Source organism: Chinchilla lanigera, unplaced genomic scaffold (assembly GCF_000276665.1).
Source record: "Chinchilla lanigera isolate Chin_1 unplaced genomic scaffold, ChiLan1.0 scaffold00038, whole genome shotgun sequence".
In the NCBI taxonomy this organism is placed as follows: Eukaryota; Metazoa; Chordata; class Mammalia; order Rodentia; family Chinchillidae; genus Chinchilla; species Chinchilla lanigera.
The window spans coordinates 3,282,474-3,304,494 of NW_004955439.1; the positions used below are offsets into that span (position 1 = coordinate 3,282,474).

At 41.5% G+C, this 22,021-nt stretch overlaps 1 protein-coding gene across 2 annotated transcripts in view; it reads right to left on the reverse strand.

Annotated features, from left to right (window-relative positions):
* Window positions 1–22,021, reverse strand: part of Fndc1 (fibronectin type III domain containing 1) — a gene marked incomplete at its 5' end in the record, with an annotated part of 104,829 nt that overhangs the window by 30,623 nt on the left and 52,185 nt on the right. For both annotated transcript variants that reach the window (XM_013517412.1, XM_005390511.2), the window contains 7 exon segments: window positions 1,206–1,306; window positions 4,838–7,438; window positions 9,084–9,272; window positions 12,163–12,270; window positions 13,025–13,212; window positions 14,972–15,089; window positions 16,591–16,689. In XM_013517412.1, coding sequence (XP_013372866.1) covers window positions 1,206–1,306; window positions 4,838–7,438; window positions 9,084–9,272; window positions 12,163–12,270; window positions 13,025–13,212; window positions 14,972–15,089; window positions 16,591–16,689 — 3,404 coding nt within the window.

Here is a 22,021-nt window from a genome sequence, read left to right on the forward strand (position 1 = left end):
TTAGTAATATTCCCTACGGTAGTAAAATGTCATATTCGATGAAACTTGGGAAGATGTTATTATTATCTCTATGAAGAAACAAGCTCATGATGCTAGCTGGTGGTTCTCCAATCATGGTCCAGGAAAACAGCCTCCCCGTCACCTGGCAACTCATCAGGTATACAAATCACATGATCTGACCCCAGGGCTATGTTTGACAGTGGACCTAAGCTGGCTCACATTTGAAACCCACTGCTCTGCATGATTAGGCCATGGAAGAAAGTCCTGTCAGCAGGATATTTTGTTGGGTGTTACTTTGCTAATTAAAATAATATTTACCTATATAAATATTACCTGTGAAATCCACTCTACATTGCTTCAATTCAAAATTGTTTGCAAAGACATTTTGTTTTTTGTTTGTTTTGTTTCATTTTTTAATCTAAAGAGAATTTTTAAAAACAATAAAAGGAATTCAGAATTTCAAATAAGATGATAGGAAATCAACACTGGCTGTTACATTGCATATTGTTATCTTCTAAGCAGTTGCTCAGTTACATTCTTCCTACTACAGATTTCTGTTCCTTTGAGAAATGGTAAAGTTCATTGTAGGACCACCTATGATTAAAATTTTCATGAAGTTATCAGATATGTTTTCCTAGGCTGTGCTATTACAACTGGAAAGGTTTGACTGGAAATTCCATTATGAATTTTTTTTTTTTATGTTTTGAAAGACTATTTTGAGTCCTTGAACACTGCATGCTACCCATTACCCTCAGCTCATGATAATAGCCTAAATATTTTTGTTTGTTTTGCTCTTATAAAGGATTTGAGAAAACTAGCAGAAAATGAATGCAATATTTAATGAAACAATAAGCTAACAACACAGATCAAATAAAGGTAGAAGATCAGGGAAAATGAGTTTATTTGAGAGGCCATCCCTCAAACTCTGCATAATTGCTGTGATTGGGCCACACTTTTGTTTAAACTTCCTACCAGTCAAGGCAAATGGAAATCAGGCCCAAGCCTCATCAATTAGCTGTGAGAATATCAAAGTAGTTACTGAAGAGAATCAAATATTTTCTGAGCCTTTAAAGAAACCATATTTAAGTATCTTCACATAGCTAAAACTAGAGAAAAAAAGAAAATAAGACCACTTGATTTACTGGAACACAGTATTGATCATTTTTCTCTCCAACAACTGAAATGTGTAAATAATTTTACCCTACCCACTTTGTTCCTTGAGGGCCATTGATAATCCTTTGTCCACTTGGTTTCCCGTTACTACCAGGAAGTACTTTCCCTTCTCCATTGAGTCTGCCGTTATAACCTACACATTGCAAAAATTAAAAAGTTTTAAAATATAATAGAACCTGATAAGTCCAACATTCCTGGACTGCTGATTTCATTCCAAAGCAAAAGTTGTAACACATTATTTCAAAGAACTATTAAACACTACTAAGCCAGTAGCTCCTATATGTTAAGTAACAATAGTCTTACAGTATGATTTCTACATGATAAATAAGAATGTTTACTAAAAGTACAATAAAGTCACAGTTTTCTAACAATATGTGGATAATGAAAATGTGCCATGTAAGTAAATTTGCCATATACACCTAAAGACCTTAGTAATTGTGGCTTTATTTTAGCCAATTAAAAGTTGGAGGGAGAGAGATTGTCATGGTTTGTGTCTAAACGTCCCCTAAAGACTTATGCACTGTTATATGGGGCTTTTTTGGAGGAAGCTGAATCTAGAGTGTGTGATTGATTCACAGTGCAGTGCTGAAATTAAGGGTGCTGGGATTAAGGGTGGGTGATTGTTGCAGCAGTCCACTGATTGGATTGGCACCACCCTAATCCCGGTAGAGGGGATACAAAATAAGGGATGTAAAGAGCTCCCCCCACCTTGTTGCTTTTGGTGTTCTCCTCCACCATGAATGGTTGCCCCTCTACCATGAGCCGCTCTGTCTTGAAGCCAGTGGATTATGGACTGAAACCTCTTCAAACTCTGAGCTAAATAAACCTTTCCCCCTTTAACTTTGGGAATTGTCTCAGCAATGAGAAAAGTAACTAAGATAGAATTTGGTATCAAAGAAGTGGGGTCACTGCTGTGACTATACCTGACCATGTGGTTCGGGAGGCTTTGGGAATGGCTTGTAGGAAGTGTTTGGGAAGGTTCAGAGATACTGACTGAAAAAGAAAAGGTGGAACACCTTAGGCTGTTCTGTATGAGAGATTCCGGTCAGAGCTCAGGACACCAGAATGCTGATAGAAATCTTGCAGGTAAAGACCAAGTTTGGGAGGTTTCTGCTGGAAAGAAGGATTCCATTGGCTATTGGACTCCAGACAAGGCATGCTATGGCTTGGCAGAAAGTTGTCTGCATTTTGCTCATGTCCAGAGACTTTACCTGAGACTGAGATTAAGGATGTTGGACTAACTAATCTTGTAGAAGAAATTTCAAAGCAGTCAAATGTTTCAGGCCATGGAATGACTACTGTTGGGTGTTCTTAGCCAGATTTATGTTGAGAATCAAGAGCAAAGATCACAAAGAATGATTTACTATGCTGTAAGTTTGGCCAGAAAGGAAGTTCCAGTAAAGATGTGGACTACAAAGATAGAGCAGAAAAGATCCTGATTGCTGAGAAGGAACAGGAGAATAGAAAAGATAGCCTGAGGGCATTACATGAAGCAGTGGGGCTCCACCCTTTGCAGCTTCAAAATTGCAAAAGTGAAAAACTTTGCTTTGAGAAGAAAACACCATAGCACCATGTTCCAGAATGGCAGCAGTATAGAGAATTTGTTCCTCAGAATTGGATTCAGAGTGCTCAGCAATTCAGGCACTCAACCCCTACAGCCAAGAGAGAGAGAAGCCTGGCTACTGCTCCTGCTGGCAACAGACCTTAGCATCGTCCACATGGTGCTGGTTTTAGGCACATGCAGAATGGGAGAGCTGTGGAGTCAGGAAGGCTTCCACACAGATTTCAGAAGGCCTGGGAGGCCAGGCAGTGTGCCCCTGAGGGGGCAGTGTATGAAACTGTCAGAGTGAAGCCACAGGTGCAGTGGAGACCTCAGAAATTTGGAGAAGCCAGGAATGTGGAACATCTGAGAAAAACTACAAGGAGGGAGCAGAGTCAGCCCAAGAGAGAGGCCATGGGAGCTACAATCACTGGAAGTGCCATAGGGCTGGAGCCACCCAAGCTCTTTGGAATTCACAACTTGCCACAGATTGCCTCTGATGTTGCACATGGAACTACAGGACTTAATGTTTGCCCTGCTGGATTTTGGACTTGCTTTGGTCCTGTTCCTTCATACCCCCTTTGTTGGTTTTGCTGCATTGTGGATGTCATGAATTGTTCTCTGCCAAGACACCCTGCCTTAGAACTAACCAATTATAGACTAAAACTTCTATAAACTGTGAGCTAAATAAACCTTTCCTCCCTTAACTTTGGGCGTTAGATATTTTGTCCAGATTGGAAGAGAAGAAAAAATTATCTCCAAAATGTACTAAATGAAATTCTGCTTTTGTTGGCATATTATACCAAACAGGATAACTATTTCCAGGTGCCTCAGGTACCAGTCATCACTTGCTACTATAAATGCCAATGCTGTCTAATAGCTCAAACTCCAGTGCTGATTGGAAAGTATTTACCAGGATAGGAAACAGGAGGTGCAGCAGCTGCCCTTTAAGTTGATGTTTCTGTCTGTCTCTGCCTCTGCCCCCAGGGACAGTTCCCTTGAAGCCTTAGATGGGAGTACTCAGAAGTTTAACCTCACAGGCCACTGCAAGTGTTTAGATTTTCTGACAACTGTCTTGCAGGTGAAAGACCTATTTCTATTCTCCTTCATTTACCCATTAATTATGTACTGATTCCCTACTATCTACAATGGAATATTGACTTTTACTTCTATTATCAGCAATTTAATTTTGCTGTAAATGTCAGTCTTAATGGAAAACTGCTATCAAAGCAGGGCATTATTCTGTCTTTGCTTTGGGCTAAAATGACAGAGTATTGTACAGACTAATTAATACTAGTACATTCATTCAATAATGTTCCATGAAGCCCCAATTATATGTACGGAGAGTTCAAATTTGAATGCAATTTTATGGTTAATACCTAAGATCCTACTCTGGAGACCACTTAGGCCCAGGTTCATAGCTGTCTATATTCCATTCTGTTATGGAAACACAAGGCACACATTTGTCTCACCTCTCTGGGTGAAAACTGTCTTTAGCATACACTTAAGGTATGGAGGTTTCTGGAGATTTTAGACAACGCCCACTGCTTGCAGTTATCTGAGCAATTCAAATCCTAGAAATTTGAATTTGTCCTGTGGTATGTTTGTCTGAGAGTTTTGTATGTAAAATGTAAGAACAAAATAAGCCTATATACATTTCTAATTGGTTGTTGCTGATTCCTTAAATATATGCTCACAAATAAACACATAAAAAGAACTTTGTGGTTATGACACATTTTCACAGATTAAGAGCATGTGTTAAGGGACTCTGAGAGGCAATATGGGATAATAGAATGACAGAGAGCTGGGAATTAGGATTTGGGACTGGTATTGGAGCTCAGACATCTCATCAGTCTGACTTCAAGTAAGCAGCTCGGATCCCCGAGTTCCAGCTTTCTTGTTTGAAAAACACTGCAACCCCTACAAGACAACTTGAAAGGATGAAATTATGTTGCACTTGGAAAGCTCTAAACACAGTGCTTGGATGTAGTTAGATGCCCAATAAAATAAAATTCATAAATAAAGTAAAATAGAACCGCTCAGGAGTTGCTGCGAACACTATTGAACCCCTCGGTGCGGGAGGTGCGGGAGGAAGAGGAGCTGCTGTTTTTGAACGTCAATTACCTTGTGCATAGGAGGGCCTTGCAGGCTGGCGTGAGCCGGTAATGCGAAATCTGCGCTGCATCCGCTGTCGCAAGGAGAGCATCGGTGTGGTGGAGTAGTAACTAGCAGGGGCGCGGGTGGTATACTGCTGCCAGGAGGAGGTGCTCACGATGGGACTTCGGGTGGCAGGGCTGTCAGGAGGGCGTCGGGTAGGGAGGTGTGAGGCTCTTGGGAGGCTGCCTGGAGGTGCATAGGCAGGTCTCTTCCCCGGGGTGGCGCTCTCTTCCTGAGCGGAGTTCTCTCCCCTGGGAGCCAGTATGATGGCAGACCTGTCCTTGGTGAGGCTCCCATCCGAGTATTTGCTGCCCCTGGGGGTGGAGGAAGAAGGCCACTTTGGAACAGAGGCAGACAGAGGGTCTTCCTTTCCTCCTTTTAAGAATCCCGCGTCCTCCTCCTCGTCCTCGGTGGAGACCGACTGCAGAGATTTGGAGGGCAGCGGCCACTTGGAAGGAGATTCCTTTCCTGGTGTGACTTGCGCCCCGGCCATGCCTGGGACCCGAGCACGGGGCTGGGAGCTGCTGGGCCTGCTAGGCCTAGGGGACGCCCCTGCATGGCCACGCTGGGGCCTGTCCTCACCGGGCCCTACCGGAGAAGCCACCTGATGATACTTAGATAAGGATGGGGTGGCATCTTTGGAGCGGGCGGTATGCGTGGGGTCGCGGGCATCGGTGGCCTCGACTTCTGTGCTGTTGTCTTCGTAACTGCTCTGGGAACCCTCATCCTGGCCCTGGGGAGCCGGGCGGAGCACCCCTGCAGAGCTCCCAGCCAACGGGTTGGAGGAGTGGGCGCTGCCCTGCGTCGTGGGACGAGGACGCCCGGCTGGAGCTAGCGCAAGTTTAGGCTGGGAAAGCGACCGATCAGCGTCCTTGCTCTGAGAGCGGCTGGGATGCCCGGGTTGGGAGGAGACCGGTGCAAGGGGCTGATTTTGTGGGGCTCGGCCAGGTGCTATCCTTCTAGACACACTGGCCCCGGGATAGGGCTGAGTCTTTGAGGCTGGAGGACGAGCAGGGGACAGTTGGCGTCCTGTGGACACTAGCTGCTCCTCCACCTCCAAGTCTGTGCCCTGTTGAACGTCTTGTGCTCTGGAGGTCAGAGAGGGGGATTTGTCCAAAGGATGTACATCTGTTCCAGCAGATTTGGGGTTCTCCGGGACAGGCTCTTTCCTATACAAGCTGGCCCCTCTTTGAGGGCCTCTCCTTGAAGAGTCCCAGCCTCCAGAGGGGGGCTGTCTGGGTGAGGAAGTCCTGTGGTCATTGACCACAGTAGCAGGAAGTGGCTTCTCAGCCTCCACGTCTCCATGGATACCTGAGCCAAGCCTAGGATGGGGAGCTGATTGAGAATGGACCCGGGGGAGGACTCGGGAGGCCAAGGTGGACTGGGGGGAGCTGGATGGCTGCACCTGTGGTCCCCGGCCATTGAAAAACCTGTTTGGAAACCTGCCATTGGCAGCAAAGGGCCTGTTTCTGAGCAAACTGAAGTGGCCAGAGGCAGGTCGAGCCCTTGGGGAGGGGACAGTGGCCTCAGCCTCCCTCCCAGCATCTTTGGCATCCCTGTCACTGTGGTCTCTGCCATCAGAAGTATCCCCTCCCTCAGAAACCTCTGTCCTGGAAGAGAGATGGGCAGAGACTGGGGCAGACAAAGTAGATCTTGAAGGTGTGTTGGAGTTGATAGCCTGGGAGTGACCATCCCTCCAGCCCCTGGAGAGGGGTGGGCGAGGATGTGGCTGAATGGGCAGCAGCCGAGAGGACCCTCTCAGGGGTGGAGAAAGTCTAGAGGGTGGAGCAGGAGCACTGGAATCTTCATTCACAGCTCCAGAATGGGGTGTTCTTCCTGCAGACAAGGCTGGCTTTGCACCGTGGTGCGTGGACCTTGTGTCACTGGAGGCTGCCTCATTGCTGGGGGACCGGGATGGTTGGAACTGGGCTGGGGTCTTAGGAGACAGCTGCTGGGAAGCAGCAACCTTGGAGTGGGGTAATCTTGCAGTTCGCTCCTCCTCATCTCGGTCCACAGAGTCATTGTCAATGGAGCTAGCAGAGCGGTCCCCACTGGGGTGGGGAGAGGGGCCCTGGGTAGCCTCCTCAGAGGAGGCTGCCCCTGGGTGAGGGTGGGCAACAGATGAGGTGACACGCCTATCCATGCCTTCTTTTGGGGACAACACTGGCATTCGGGCCCTCAGTGGAGTCCTGCCGGGGGCTGGGACCCTGTGGCCAGATCTGCTTGGTTGCCTCAGGGTTTGCCTCTGGTCTTGGGTGTCAGAGTTTGATGTGCGTGGATCCTCCAAGGAATCCTGCTCCTCCTCATCAGTGACTTCCATGGACCGAGTATCCAACTCTTCAGCCTTCTTAGGACGAAGCTGGGGTTTTCTGAGCATCCCACCATTGGCCAGTATTTTGTTCTTCAAGTCAAGGAGAGGGTCCTTGATGTTTCTGCCTGGGAGAGAACCACGCAACTGAGTGTGTTCTGAGGAAGCTGGAGCTTTGGGAGGAGGGGAGGAAGGCTCTGGTTTCTCAGCTTTCCAATGATCCTCTGTGTTCTGCTGAACTTTAGGCTCACTGGTACTGGCTATAAAAATGTTAAAGAATTCACATTAAAGAAAATATTCAAAATCTGTGCAATACAAAGTAATTACAACAGTAGTAGAGAGGTGTTCCAAACAGTGATCACCTCTAATTCCTAAGAGCACTGGAAGCTTACTTTCCAAATTATGATATTGTTTGTTAAGAAATTATATTTTACATCAAGTAACAGATACAAGTCTTAAAAAATATATGTGAATTGACTACACAGAATGCCATAACTTACTATTCAAGAGAATTCTGAAATGACTGCTTTAAAATACAGTCATTTTCCATATCTATAAGTTTTGCATCCCCAGATTCAACCAACCTCCCATCAAAAATGTTTGGGGAAAAAAACTGCATGTGTATTGAACATGTATAGACCTTTTTCCCTTGTTGTTTTCCCCTAAGAAATACAGTATAACAGCTATTTACACAGCATTTTTGTTCTATCAGATATTGTAGGTAAACTAGAGATAATTTATATTATTTACAGTATAGCATATGCATATACTACATTGTTTATATGAGGCATTTAGTGCTCAGATTTTGGTATCCTTAAAGGTCCTAGAGCCAATCCACTGAGAATACTGAGCAATACCTTCAAGTCATTGATTTTGTAAATACAAAATCTTGCATAGATTTAAAAAAATAACCAGTCAGTGTGCTGCAAATGTATTATAGCTGTTTTTAATAAACAAGAGCTATGAGTAACCCAGATATGAACTTTTAGGTTCTATGCTCCAGAATACCTGGGAATATATATATATAAAACTTGCATGTGATAGGAGTGAGCAACAAATTTGTAATTTTTGAGACATTACAGAGGGCTCCATTTCCTTTTCACTTGCTTCCTCCTTCTTGCTTAAAATTCCTTTCGTAATGGATACATTTGCAATTCCCAAACAAAACTTAAAAGGACTCTTGCACTAGGCAAAATATTAAATTAAATATACCTCACCCCATCTTAAAAACAGGACTAACTGAGAGAAAGGGTGCTGGAAGGAGAGATTTCTATGCTAACGAGGAGCCCACAGGAAGCAAACTTTATCTATTCCACAGTTTGTTAAAACATTAAAGCTGTGTATATCTTGTGGGTCCTCCTGGCACATAATGAAGGGTAGAGCTGCTCATATGTGGCATAAATGTGCAAAAGCAGAAAAGAAAACACGGTCCAAACACAGTCTGCTCCAATACTGGATCTTTATTAACTTGCTGGTTTGAATACTAATCAGATAAACCAGACAATTTAAATTCTTCTGAGCAAAGCTGCACTTGCATAAAATGGAGCACAAATGGAAACTATTAATGCTGAGTAAAAGAGGGTTAACAATTTTAAATGTCACATTACGCTTGCAAACATGTTCTTTTCCTGTCAGCATAAGCCCTCCATTAAATAGTGATATAAACTTACTCATGTAATTAATACAGGAAGAATAAGGTAGTAACCGTTAGTATTATCAGCAATCAATAATATTTTAGTCTTTGGGAAGACTAATTTCTAAAAGGACCACAAAAGTATTTAAGAAATCAGTATGTAAGCTTTGCACCCCAGAGTTCTTAACCCAAAGCATAATTCAAAGTAACATAAAACAAACAGCAGGAGCGAAGAGAGGTACAAGAGAGAGGCACAAACACAAGGTGCTTACTTGCTGGCATAGCGACAATGAAGGCTTTGGAATGTGGTCCTGGGCCCCTCCTGTTTGCGGCCCGGATTTTGAACAGATAGCGTTCCCCAGGCTGCAGGCCATCCACCAGGGCAGAAGTAGTGTGTCCAGAGTAGGTGAGGGACTTTGCTCCGAATGGTTTGAGAGCCGGGGCGTATGAAAGGATGTATTCTGAAATGATTTGGCAGATGGTTGGAAGGAGGAAACTGAAAACAGCCCTGTGTCCAGCAGACAGACTGTGTGGGCAGGATGAAATCGAACGTCCACTACTGGAACTAGCATGCCAGCAATGCACGTCAGCCGACAGCTGGGGCAGAAGGGCGCAGCGGCAGGTAAGCTCACACTCATTTTGGCCACCAGACAGGGCTGGCGCATGAGCTGCTGATTTGCTTAAATACACAACCTGGGAGACCAGTCTTCACACAGTCCACCAAAAGCATTCACTCTGATTTTTTTTTTCTTTTTGCTCTTTAGTTACTCCCTTGGTAGGAGGATATACCCAAAATAGAAAAACCAAGGACAAAGTGGTGACCACTAGGAATTGATTCTGAATAACTGCTGCCATCCCCAAGTGTTTTGGTTTATCAAGTTGCTTACTTGTATTCATACATTAAGTCAGAAAAACTCCACATTTGGCATAAAATACCACTTTTGTAGAATTGTAAAAAGTCCTTACTCAACATATGCTGATATTTCACAGCATTGAAAAATGTGAAAAGTAGTTGCTAAGTAACAGATTTGTGTGGTGTCTAATGTTTCCATCTTTGACTAACTATAAGCATATAACACCTTTAAACTTTTCTTGTTTTACATTTTTCTCTTTTTGCAGCCTTGAGGCTTAAACCCAGGGCCTTCACATTGAGCTACATTCCCAACCCTTGTTACATTTTTTTTAAAATTTGGAGACAGATCTTGCTAACTTGCCCAGACTGGGTTCAAACAAGATCCTCCTGCCTCAGCTTCCCAGAATGCTGAGGTTACAGCATTACCACTATGCTTGGCTCTGAACCTTGAAAACCTTAGAAAATTCAGTCCAAGGAACTAAAATATCTGATCACATGGAAAATTATAACATATGAAGTTATATTTTAAAGCATAATTTTAACATGTAACTAAAAACTATTTCTCCGTGAATTTAAGATTTACAAAACATCAAATAATATGAATATGTGATCTAAGAAAGACAATTTGAATCATAAAAAATAAGCAATTAGTAGGAGCATGAGAGGTCTTTTTTATCCTAGTCTCTAATCTTTAAAAGGTACATTAATTCAAAAACCAAAACTTCTTCTGTGGCATTTCTCTGGAAAAACATAGCATTCTTTTCTCATTACAAATGAACAAGCTAGTCATTTGTGGTGGTCAAAGGTAAGATATTAGAGAAATCATTGCCTATAAAATTTTGTAATTCAGATTTTTTAATGGATTCAATTCATTTGGAGAAAATTTAACCATGCCCAAGTACATAGCCTCCTATTATGCTATTTTTTATGCATCGGAAATATCCCAGTGTAGCTATGCACTTTTGTCCCTCCACTACACTCTCATGAAATCTGGGCAGGGTTGAGACACATGACTCTTTCTCATACAAAAATTCAGTAGCTATTACTTCTGGCAATGTTTAATGGACAACCAGCAGCTTTAATAATTCTGAATTATTAAATTTGACAACCAAAGAGCTATAAATATACACTAAGATGTGGGACAGAAAAAGAATAAGTAGGATGATAATAAATTCATCAGCAGAACAATAATTTGTCTTTTTAAAACTAAAATATTAGTCAGCCAAAAAAGTCTTTATTTCATTTTTAAAAATATTTTCAGGCTCAATACTCAATACAGAAAGACCCAAATTTTAAATTGTCATAAAAGCATTATTCATAGGGACTAATTTAAATATTTATTTTTTCATCTGTTTCTGATTTATTCCAGTAGGGGTGGGAGGGACAAGCAAAAAGAATACCATAATCTACTCTTTAAAAATTAGAAAATGAGAAAGCATTATGTGTACAAGGTATGATCACAAAGTATGGTCAGTGTTAGACATTTTTTAATTGCAGTAAAAATATTGCCATTAATTTCCCCCAAAAATACTCTCACTTGTAACACACTTATTCCATCATTTTGTCACTTTCTGAAGCAGTTCTAGAAGTCATTTTAAGTGTCTTTGGTTGTACTGTCATAGCTGCCTCAATGTCGTGCATCAGTTCAAAGCATTTACCTTTCGTCGTTATTTTAACTTTGGGGAGGAGCCAGCAGTTACATAGTGCCAGATTTGGTGAATAAGGTGGATGAGAACTCACTGTAATGCTTTTCCAAGTCTACCTCTCTGTTGGATAGCACTGGACAGGAGGATTTATTGTATTTTTATCATACCTTGTAAAGACATGAAAAAGGATTTCTAGAACTGCTTCAGAAAGCAGCAACAACATAGGACAGGTGTGTTTGAAGTGAGGAGAAGTATTTTGATGGGGATTGCTGACAATGTGTCTTTTATTGTAATAAATTTTTAGAATTTGAATATGCATCATATATTTTGATATCACCTCATAGGTATCATCCGTATCTACCTTCCTTAACTTCCACTGTTCTATGAAAAGACATCTTACTTGTCAACAAAGATAACTTAAAATTAAATACAAAAACAGAACATCTTCAATTAAAATCTCAAAGAAGACTGATCACTAATGATCTTCTGGATTTCTTTAAGCTTGCACAAACTTTTCATAGTTTGTAGATACATTAGACAAACTCGTTCCCCAAAATCTAATAACAATGAAAATACTGCTTTCTAGAGTAAACATTTCAACTTTTTCTACTCTTGAGGCACATTTGCATAAGTAATTGTCAGGAAAAAAAGACAGTATGACTCTTTAACGTGTCACCAGACTTCTGTACCCTGAGTCTGCAGTGAGAATGTGTGTAATCACCTCTGCCCCGGGATTAGTACCTCTTCTACAGATATTGCCTCCCTATTTCATCTTCAGTCACCAAAGCTGTGAGCAGATGCAGTATCTATCAGAGTTAATCCAACTTAGAGTTTAAGAGATGCCATTCTTACCTTTCACTTTCCCCTCAGTCTCTGGCAGTGGATCCCAAGATACAGTGACAACTGTTGGTTTGCCATTGACTGGCCAGACATTCAAGTTTTCAGGAGCTGTCGTAGGAGCTATAAGACAACAAGGAATCAAACGTTTTGCAGTGCCCTAATGGATATGCTAAAAGAAAATGGCAGATAGTCACTCAGTACACACTGGTTATTGAAGACCTATTGTGTTAATGTCTGTAATACATGAGACAAAAGTTGCTCTTTGTGGAGTATAATGATTTATGTCATTTTTACCAACTCATTCAATAAAATTAGACCTACCTAGGGAAATGCTGTTAGGAATTCAGAATTTCTTTTGAGGCTAAATATCGAAATATACAAAGAAGATTAAAATTCAGTTTCAACTTTCAAAAAATATAATTATTAACAGCATAGTTTAAAGGAGAAGAATAGGCTCTAGGGTGAAATTCTCCTCCAGACTCAGCGCAGCCTCCACCTCAGGACAGAAGAGTGTGCCCTACATGAAGAGCCATGTATCATCCGGGGCATCCATGCATGCAACAGTGACTCATGCATTCTACACAGGTCAGAGCAACATGCTAAGAGAAAAGGCCAGCAGAGGACAAAATGTGGAGACAATAAAACAGTTCCTAACTTCCTTGAAATTATTTCTCTTTTTAACTTTTTCTTTCACCCAAACCCTAATCCTAAAGGCTTTGTATTATAGAGAAACATAAGTAAATTTTAGGGTTAATGTGGATTTTTAAAATGCCCAGGATGGCTTTTGTTACCACAGGCTTCTTAAATTGTCTTTACATGTGATTTTAGAAGCAATTCACAAAGAGAAAACCCAAAGGCCATTTCAAATACAGACCAGACTCTGGCGTTCTTTGGAAGACTGACGTACTCCATTTGCCATCTCTTTCACCTTGTGAAATGCGAACTGCAAATTCATACACAGTATCTGGCATCAAGTTCTCAATCATCACACGCCTGTTACCAATCTGCTTGTAATCCCACCTGGCTGATTCCCCTTTTTCTCGGTAGCGCACAGTGTACTGTCTGTAAAAATATGCAACACGACAAGGCATCCAGTTGGTCAGATTCTTTGCAACTAAGCTCTAGACTTCTTGCTGCTGTTCCTTCTCAGTAAGTGATGGCTTTTGGTGGTAAGTTGGGAAGTTAAAAAGGAGAAAAATCTAAACTTTTGGCTATATTATTGGATCAGAGAATCTGCTTAAGACACTCTTCAGCCAAGAGTGTCTAAAGTAGTCCAGGAAAGACAGAGCACAGTGCTTTCGCAAGGCCAAAAATGCTTTACTGCTCAAAAGATCAAGCAGAGTTACAAAAGGAAGGAATGTAAGTGGGACATACCATATGAGGGAACTACTTTCTTAGAGGAGTGTGTACACACTCACAGGGATGCTGTAGAAAGGGGGAACCTTAAGAATCAGAATATGCCAAAGTCATCCTGGCCCTTCAAAAGGAAAGAAAAAAGAGTCATTTCGTGCCAAATCAGGCATATTTCTATATGGCCAGGAGGCAGAGGAAACTTTGGTTTCGAGTAGACTTATTAACCTTAAATGGAACAAAGTTGTGTAACAAATACAGCAGGACAGGGGAGCTTGTAAAAGACACTCTGGTGTGTGATTTTCCTGGAGAGAAACCAGACATTGAAGGCAACACTCAAAACCCTCAGACAGCAGATATCCTCAACACTCCAAGAGTGCCAAACTCTGTTTACTGGACTCCTCTTAAAAGAAGTTTTCTTTGTGGCCTCTTTGCAGTAGAAAGATTTGATGTATTAAAAATATGCTACCCATTATATTTAATAAGTTAGAAGACTTCAGTTGAAGACATGCCACACCACTTAACAAAGCAATTCTGCTAAAAAAGACTCAAGCTTTCCCGTTTTTCAGCAAGATGTTGGAAATTAAAGACGATAGTAATCAGGAACACTGTGTGTTGGGGATGGCCATATGTCTACAAGAGAACCACCACTAATCTTTTGAGGTCTTTCAAAAGAAGCAGATTCCTTTTTTTAACTAGCAGACAGTCAAGGAAATGATATATCCAATATGATTAACAGTTTCTGTGCATCTTTGTGTATATTTTATTCACTTTAAGTCCCCTTGCCTGGTTGCACACAAGTTTAAGATTTAATACACCAAATCTTTGGCTTTCTGTTGCTTATGTAAACCATTTAGTCACTGAACACATAAAATTTTGATGGTTATATTCACCAGTGACTTTTTAACATAGAGATTATTTTAACCTTATATGTGGTTTTTCTTGCACTGCAATGGTGAATGAATATAAAAAACAAAATAGTACATCATACTCTAAGAGAAAATAAGGTACAGTTTGTTAGTCACAAACAAGCTAGACATGAACCAATTCAGTGTTTGACAGATGTCTAATGAGGAACTAAGTTGAGGCATTAGATGAACATCTACTATTCTACACAAAAGTCCACCCTGCTATAACTCTTCAGTAAGATTCCTACAAGTGTGGACCTGCATGTGAACAGAACACTAACGAGACAAATCAAAAGACAAATAGAGGCAAGGAAAGAAAGGAAACCTAGGAAATTTCCAAAGACAAGATAGAAATTGAGTAAGTATAAGGTCCTGCTCTGTGTAGTACACACAAGGCCCTGGTAGTATGTGCTTTGTGGGAACTAGATTGCCAGAGATAATTCTCCAAAAAAGAGGCCAACAATCATATAAATAAGAAAAATAAAATCATTAAATATATGTCTTCTCAGGATGAGAAAAACCACATCTCTCATACATAAAGACAAAGAAATAAGCAAAAATACCTTGATGCAACAACTTTCTTCTGTTTTTCCAAAACAGGATCCACCCAAGCCACAAGCACAGATTGGGATGACATAACGCGGACACTGATATCTTTAGGTACATCCAGTTCATCCTCCTCTGAAACGACAGTGGGACACAGGACAGCTGTCTGTAATTATAGTCTCTGGCTTGACTTTCTCTGACTTTCAGAATCTATTATTCACCCTCTGTAACTTTTAGATTGTAAGTATCTATATGTCTTAATGTAGATAAAATTAAATGAAGAGAGTTAAACAACTATTTGATTGGCCAATTTAGAATGCAAAAACCTCCACTCTTGCTTTCCTTAAACACAGCCTAAGAAATAAGCAATTTCTTTCATAAACTGCCAGCCCAATCAGTAAACAGGCCAGTAGAAAACAGATGCTTCCCCTTGGTGGAAGATGCTCCAAACAAGTTAGTGTTTGCTCCGTGTACTCTAAGTTTCTAGAAAATCATTAAAAATTTTAGAAGAAGCAAAGGTTTAGGGAAAGACAAGCTTAATTTGCATTTCCTTGATGACCATGACAGGAAATGAAAATTCTGCTTCAAACAACTGTAAGAATCACATTAGATTCCATGTCCTCACATTTTACACTATATGGCTGAAGGGAAATTAAAATTTATATTCAGATATAAAACACAATTCAATTCACTTATTTTGTTCAAAGATTTATCTTTGTCATCAATACAATCCATCATAGTCATAAAGATAGAGTCTTTGATTAATCTCCAACAAATTAAGATTCACAAAATATCTTTAATCTTGCCTTTTAGTCTCTTGGGTTTTTGTTTTGCTCTCATTTTTGGGGCAGCATGTTTCAAAAGGGTGTAGAAATAGGAGAAGGGGGAAGTATTTAGCCTATTAAAAAAGTGATAAAAGGCCTTTTCCTATGGCAACAATCAATGAATAAGAAAAGTGAAGCATCATATATGTGGAACACCTTTATACTATGTGAAAAGTATACTATGTGAAAAAGTAAGTTTTGTTGTATGCTATAAGTTCATGGAAATTATTATGTTGTAGGTTGCCTCTTTAAACTTAGACATATAGCCCACAAAAGAGTATGTATTTGTTTACATAGGAGTAATGTAACAAAAATAGCCATGCATGACATAAGTATCCCTTAGTAAGTGGAGAATGTTCAGGCTATCAGCAAGCCATCATTACATTTGTTCTCTCTGTCTCAATGAGAGTTTTATACAAAGTTAGCTGAAATAACATTGGTGTGCACGGCTGCATGCCATCCCTCCACACCTACTCTTCTTTCTCCCACTTTGTTGATATCTCACTAGGGGAAATTTATGGGTGAACCAGACTGTGCCATTGCATGGAAGAATGTTTGGCTCCTCCAGTCAGTGGAAAGCTACTGTACAGTGAATCCATTCAGAACACACAGTGAAATGGATTTCATTGCAAGAACACTGCAGCCTCTGCATGTGAAATATACACACTTGCATCCAAAAAGTGACCAAATCGGCCCACTTGTTTCTTCTATTCTCCATATGAAATTGAAGTAATCCAACAGGCAGCACCATATGGTAGCAAGATGTACTCACACCAGACTGTGGTTCCAACCAAGTCATCCTTTGAACTTACCTGAAATCTTGCGCTTCGTAAGGGCAGCCCTGTAGACTGGCTGACTCTGCCCCTGGGAGTTCATGGACTGCAGAGAGACCACGTACACTGACTCGGAGGCTGGGGACCAAAGAGCAGGGGCTGAGATAGCAGCTTGAGTTCTCAGGAACACATGAGCCTCTATCGTCTCTGTTCCCCATCCCTTCCTTCCCATTCCATCTTTCCACAGGCATTCCCACTTCCTCAGGACAACTAAAAATCAGCCCAAGAACTGCAGGAACTAACCTAAAAAAAGCCACTATTATGTTAGAAAACAGTGAACAGATGTTACCTATTATTCCTGAAAAATGGGTTTCTATCTTATCAACATCAAAGAGGGATAATTGTTTTAAAAAGAAAATAGCTGAAAGGATAGCTGAAAGTAAAAACTTCTTTTTACATTCAATATGCCAGTTACTCTGTTTGCTTTCAGAAAGGGAGAGGGAGCCAATGTGATGGGTTAGTATCCCAAAAGGTTTTTCTGCTCTCACAGGATACTGTACCCTTTGAAACTGAAATCCTAAGTGGAGTCTTTACAGATGTGCTAAGAGCAAATGGAAGATTTAAATGTAACCTTTATTTCTGGACTCTTCTTTCAGTTAGTACCCCTCCCCAAAGCAGTGTATTTGGTCCCACTCATATCTAACTTAATCTAAACTTGAAAACTGTATTTGGAAAAAACTTATAATGATGAAATAAAACATAAATCTTTTGCGGGGAGGTAATGGGAATTTAGCCCAAGGCCTTCATACTATGCTATGATCCCAGCCCTTTTTTATTTTTTTTTATTTTGAGACAGTGTCTTGTTAAGGCACTAAGTTGCCCAGATTAGGCTAGAACTTGCAATCCTCCTGTTTCAGGTTCCCAGAGTGCTGGGGTTACAGGCATACAACACTGTGCCTAGCTAAAACTTATATTCCTAAGCATGATGCAATCACAGAATCTGAGGCTCAGGTAAAACCTTGATTATTTCCAATCTGATCTTATTTTACTAGTAAAAACAGTACGATTATTAACTGTAATATGTCAACTTGACTTGAGTAAGAACTACCAGCGGGTGAGCAAATTCTGGATGTCTGTCAATGATGGACACATATGCCAGCAAACCAAGGGAGAGACCCACTCCAGATATGGATAGCAACAACCAATAGGCTTGTAGCTTGCACAGAATAAAAAGGGAAAGAAGGAAATGTTTCCTCTCTTTTTTCTTTCCTGCTTTCTTTCTTTCTTTTTCTTCCTTCCTTCCTTTCTTTCTTTTCTTTTTCTTTCTTTCTTTCTTTCTTTTTCTTTCTTTCTTTCTTTTGAGGAGCCTCAGTCTTCCTATTGCTTTTGAACATTGGTTTCCAGTTTCATCAGCTTTCCATTGCAGACTCTTTGGCCTTCCAACATAGACTCATACCAGTGACTTTAGGGTGAACTTTCAGCCCTTCAACTTTTGACTGCTAGTGGATCCTAGTGCACAGCTGGCCATTTTAGGTACTTCTGCCTTTGATCCTGCAATGGGGAGTTTTCTGTTTCTTTTGTTTCTGATCCTATAAGCCTACCTAATAAATTATAGATATAAATTATATTAAATACATAATTATATAGAAGTTTTATATAGATATATATAGATAGATATATACATTTGAATATGTTCCTCTAAAGAACCCTAACACAAACAAAACCATAAAAATTGAGTGACCTGCCCAAGGTCACACTCTTAGAAGGACTCATAGTATTCTCTGAATTCATATGGTTAATGTCTAATTTAAAGCTCTGCTGATCAAGCTTCTTGCTGAAGCTTTAATCAAGCTAAGAATTAAAATGAGGCAACCTGAACTATTTCTAGTACAGGTAGTTATAACATCAGGTAACACCTCGGTAAATTAGCAAAGTTAATATTAAGACTCTGAGAAGAATCTAGAACACAGGACAGTAGGGAATACTTCCTTAAGAGGGAAATAAGATTTGGTCTTTACAAACATGTTGAGTTAAATAAATGGATACTGTGTTCAAAGACCTTACACTGAGGGGCCTATTTACATAAAGTGAACTGCTGTTTTCTCATCAGACAATTCCAGGTGAGGAAATAATATTGGAACCCCTGCTCTCTCTACAGACAGAAAAGTCAATGCTGTTACATGAGCAAATTGTTTATGTTAAAGGCACTCACAGCTACTTTACTAAAGAACTCTAAAATGTATGTTTTACACAAGGGAGAATCAAGTTGGTAACACTCAGAATCACAGAACATCAAACTCAGCTTTTATGCAGAGGAGTCACTTCAGCCCTGAGAATTTATTTGTGCTGTTGACAGTGGAAGCATACCAGAAGTGAACAAAGAAGAAAATCTGCCTCTTCCAACCCAGGAGCATAGAGAAGCAACTACTTGTGAAAAGCAGTGGTCCATTATTTAGAAAGAACCACCAAAAAACAAGTAATTTCTCACACCTGAAGTTTTTAGATGTTTTCATTGTATTTCTCAAAGTTCTTAATGCCTACATTTAATGAGCTCCTGAAACTACCATGGACCCAAAAATGTCATAGGAAGAGTTCAATGCCACAGAACAAGCTCAAAGGGGTGAGATGACTTCCCAAAGTCATGGAGTGATCGTGTCTCACAGCCAGTTCTGTGTGGCTCCAAAGCCCAGGCTCTTAGGATTGCAGATGAGGAGCGAGCAGGTCCCAGGCAGCAATCTGTCTCCTCAGAGTTATAATGAAGAACAGGTAACGGTACAAGCGCAAGCTTCTCTGTGCCCTCTGATTACTAAATAAAATGTGGAAATAAATTTCCTACCTAACAGTAGCATCCTGAGCTAGTGATTCCAGGGTGTCCTCTATCAGACCCAATGAATGGCTCACTTCTGACCCCAGCATGGGATGTGGCAGAAACACTGTGTTTCACCTTCCAAAGGTTTACTGTACCTTCCTGAGGGATTCCTCAAACTGAAAAATTAAAATTTCTCAAACTGAAAAATTAAAAATGGGCTTGGGATGTAGTTCAGTGCAAAGGTCCTGGATTCAGTTCCCAGTACTGCCAAAAAAGTGGTGTCTGGGGTAAAACACAGAGACAGTCTTCTCAGGAAACAGCAGAACCCCTACATCCTGCCCTACCCCACAGTGGGACAAGCTTCCAGTTAGATGTACTGGAATATCTAAGAGGTCCTGTCATAGGACCTCTTAGATCTCTTACCATGGCAAGTCCAGCGCCTTTTATGTGGTGAAAATTCAAAAGATAACCTATTATACCAGAAGCCCAAGAGGTTTGCCCCTGCCCTTTCAACCTTTGGAGCCCACCTCTGACCTGTGACCTCACATCTAACATTCGCTCAAGTTCAGACAGTAAAAGAAAAATTTTGTACAGCCCTCAGGGGAGCCAGCAGTGTGCTACTGAAGAAGTGGGGAAAAAGGCCTAGTTTACATGCAAACTTATCAATACTGAATGATATTTTATTGTGCAGCATCAATGAGACTCAGGACAATGAGAACTTTCCACTTGAAAATGCTTTGCTGCCATATCAGAAATGCAAAAATAGTGACTCTCCTCTTCTGCTCATATTTTGGGGAGAGTTAGGCCCACATTACCACAACACAGCCCATCAATCTGCACAGGAAAACCATTCAAGCAAAGGTGTGGCTTCAGAATGACAGACTGACATGTTTCCAAACTGTTCTTTGGCTCAGATGACTGAGTCTATCTGATTCTAGGTCTTGCTGCTAATACTAAAGTCATACTTCACAAGACACATATAGCTGGGAGTTCTCTTGCTTCCTGCAATCCTTCTGTATTTTCTGTGCCATGAGAACAAAGAGACGGTTCATAGCTTTTTGCTGAATCCACACTTTGAGATGGCTTTGAGGCTCTGCTTGGCTCAGTCATGCCTGTGCCTCCTCATGGCAAAGACACCAAATGCCACGTGGCCAACCCGGGCCAGGAGTGTCCTGCAGAGCCACGCCGTCCAAGGAGTTTTCATTAGGTGGCTGAACACCCCACCCTAATAGAACAGGGACTTCCAGGGCTGTTTCAGAGGGGAGAAACCAACCCAACATCCACCTAGCATCTCACCAAGTCAAATTCATGCTGGGCCAAGCTGTAGCACATTCCTGGCCCATGGAATGCAGCTGTTTGTCAAGACTGCAAGATAATGTTTGACCATACCTTAGCTGAAGTGCCCAGAACTGAGGATGCGGGCCACTAAGCTTCTTCCCGCACCTTATGTCTGTGTCTGCCAACACTTCCTGCCTCCCTTGGGCTGTGTCCAACCGCTGCCCCATCTCTCCAGTCCAGTCCTACTTCTAACTTTCTGCACACCTACTGCCCTATCTGATAAAAGATCTTACCTTTCAGGACTGAGAATCTGCCAAGCCATGGGTACCATGTGTCTTCTCTCTGTTTACCACCCTCAAATTCTATGAACCTATGACTGCCCACCTTCCCCATTCCTTGCTGGAGCCAGGCCTCCTTTCTACCTCCAGCCTTCCCACCCCACGTGATGGTGAGATTCTACCTCCAGTCTCCACACCATCATGGGTACAGGAAGCTACCAGGTGCCCAACTGCATGTGAGTGGAGAGGCTGCCTGGTCTCTCTAGAGTCTCTGAATGAGTGGTACAGCTGGAATACTTATTACTGGTTTTTCAAAAAGCCAGTTGGAAGATATACGATAAAGGTACTTTCTAAGCCTGAACCCCAGGATGAGACAGATCTTGTGGGCTCTCAGTAACCCAACTCCCCCAGATGAGTAGATGTGAAGGGGCCCAGCCATGCTTATTCAACCTCCTTCCAATGCGTCAAGGAGATAAGGAGAAAGGAAGGCAGAGATAGGAGGAGAGAGAACCTTTAGGCCTGTCTCCATGTGCAAGGATGCACCAGCCTGTGTTCACTGCCCAGATCTGTCAGTAAATATGGCCAATAAAGGTCAGGACCTGATCCAGGCTAGGTCAGGACCCAATCCCAGTTGAGCCAGGCACATAAGGTCTCCTAGTCCCTGAAAATGCTACCATTAGCATTTTACAGCCACTGTTTTCATCACCCAATGAGGGGTTCAGAAAGAGAGGAGGGCAGGCCCAACTTGCAGCTTTTCTCAGCTGCCACATGTTTGATCTCCATAAGATCCCAGGTCCAGGGTCCAAAATTCTAAGACAAAGTTTCAAAGAACAAAATAATGAAAGTAGAGGCAAAATGGAAAAAGCCTCAGCCCTGCCCTCATGTAGACAGATGGCTTGACTCAAGGATTCAGTGCTGTTGAGTGAGGAAAGAACTCAGAAGATAACCTTGCCCTAACCCTGCCTAAGGTTTAGTTGATGGGAACTTAGAGGACAGAACCAAGGCTATGACTCCAAATAACTGTCACACCTGGAAAGGGGTTATTATAACTAAAATGGTGTTCTGTCATGAATGACCTTCTAAATATTGAAATACTCACAAAAAC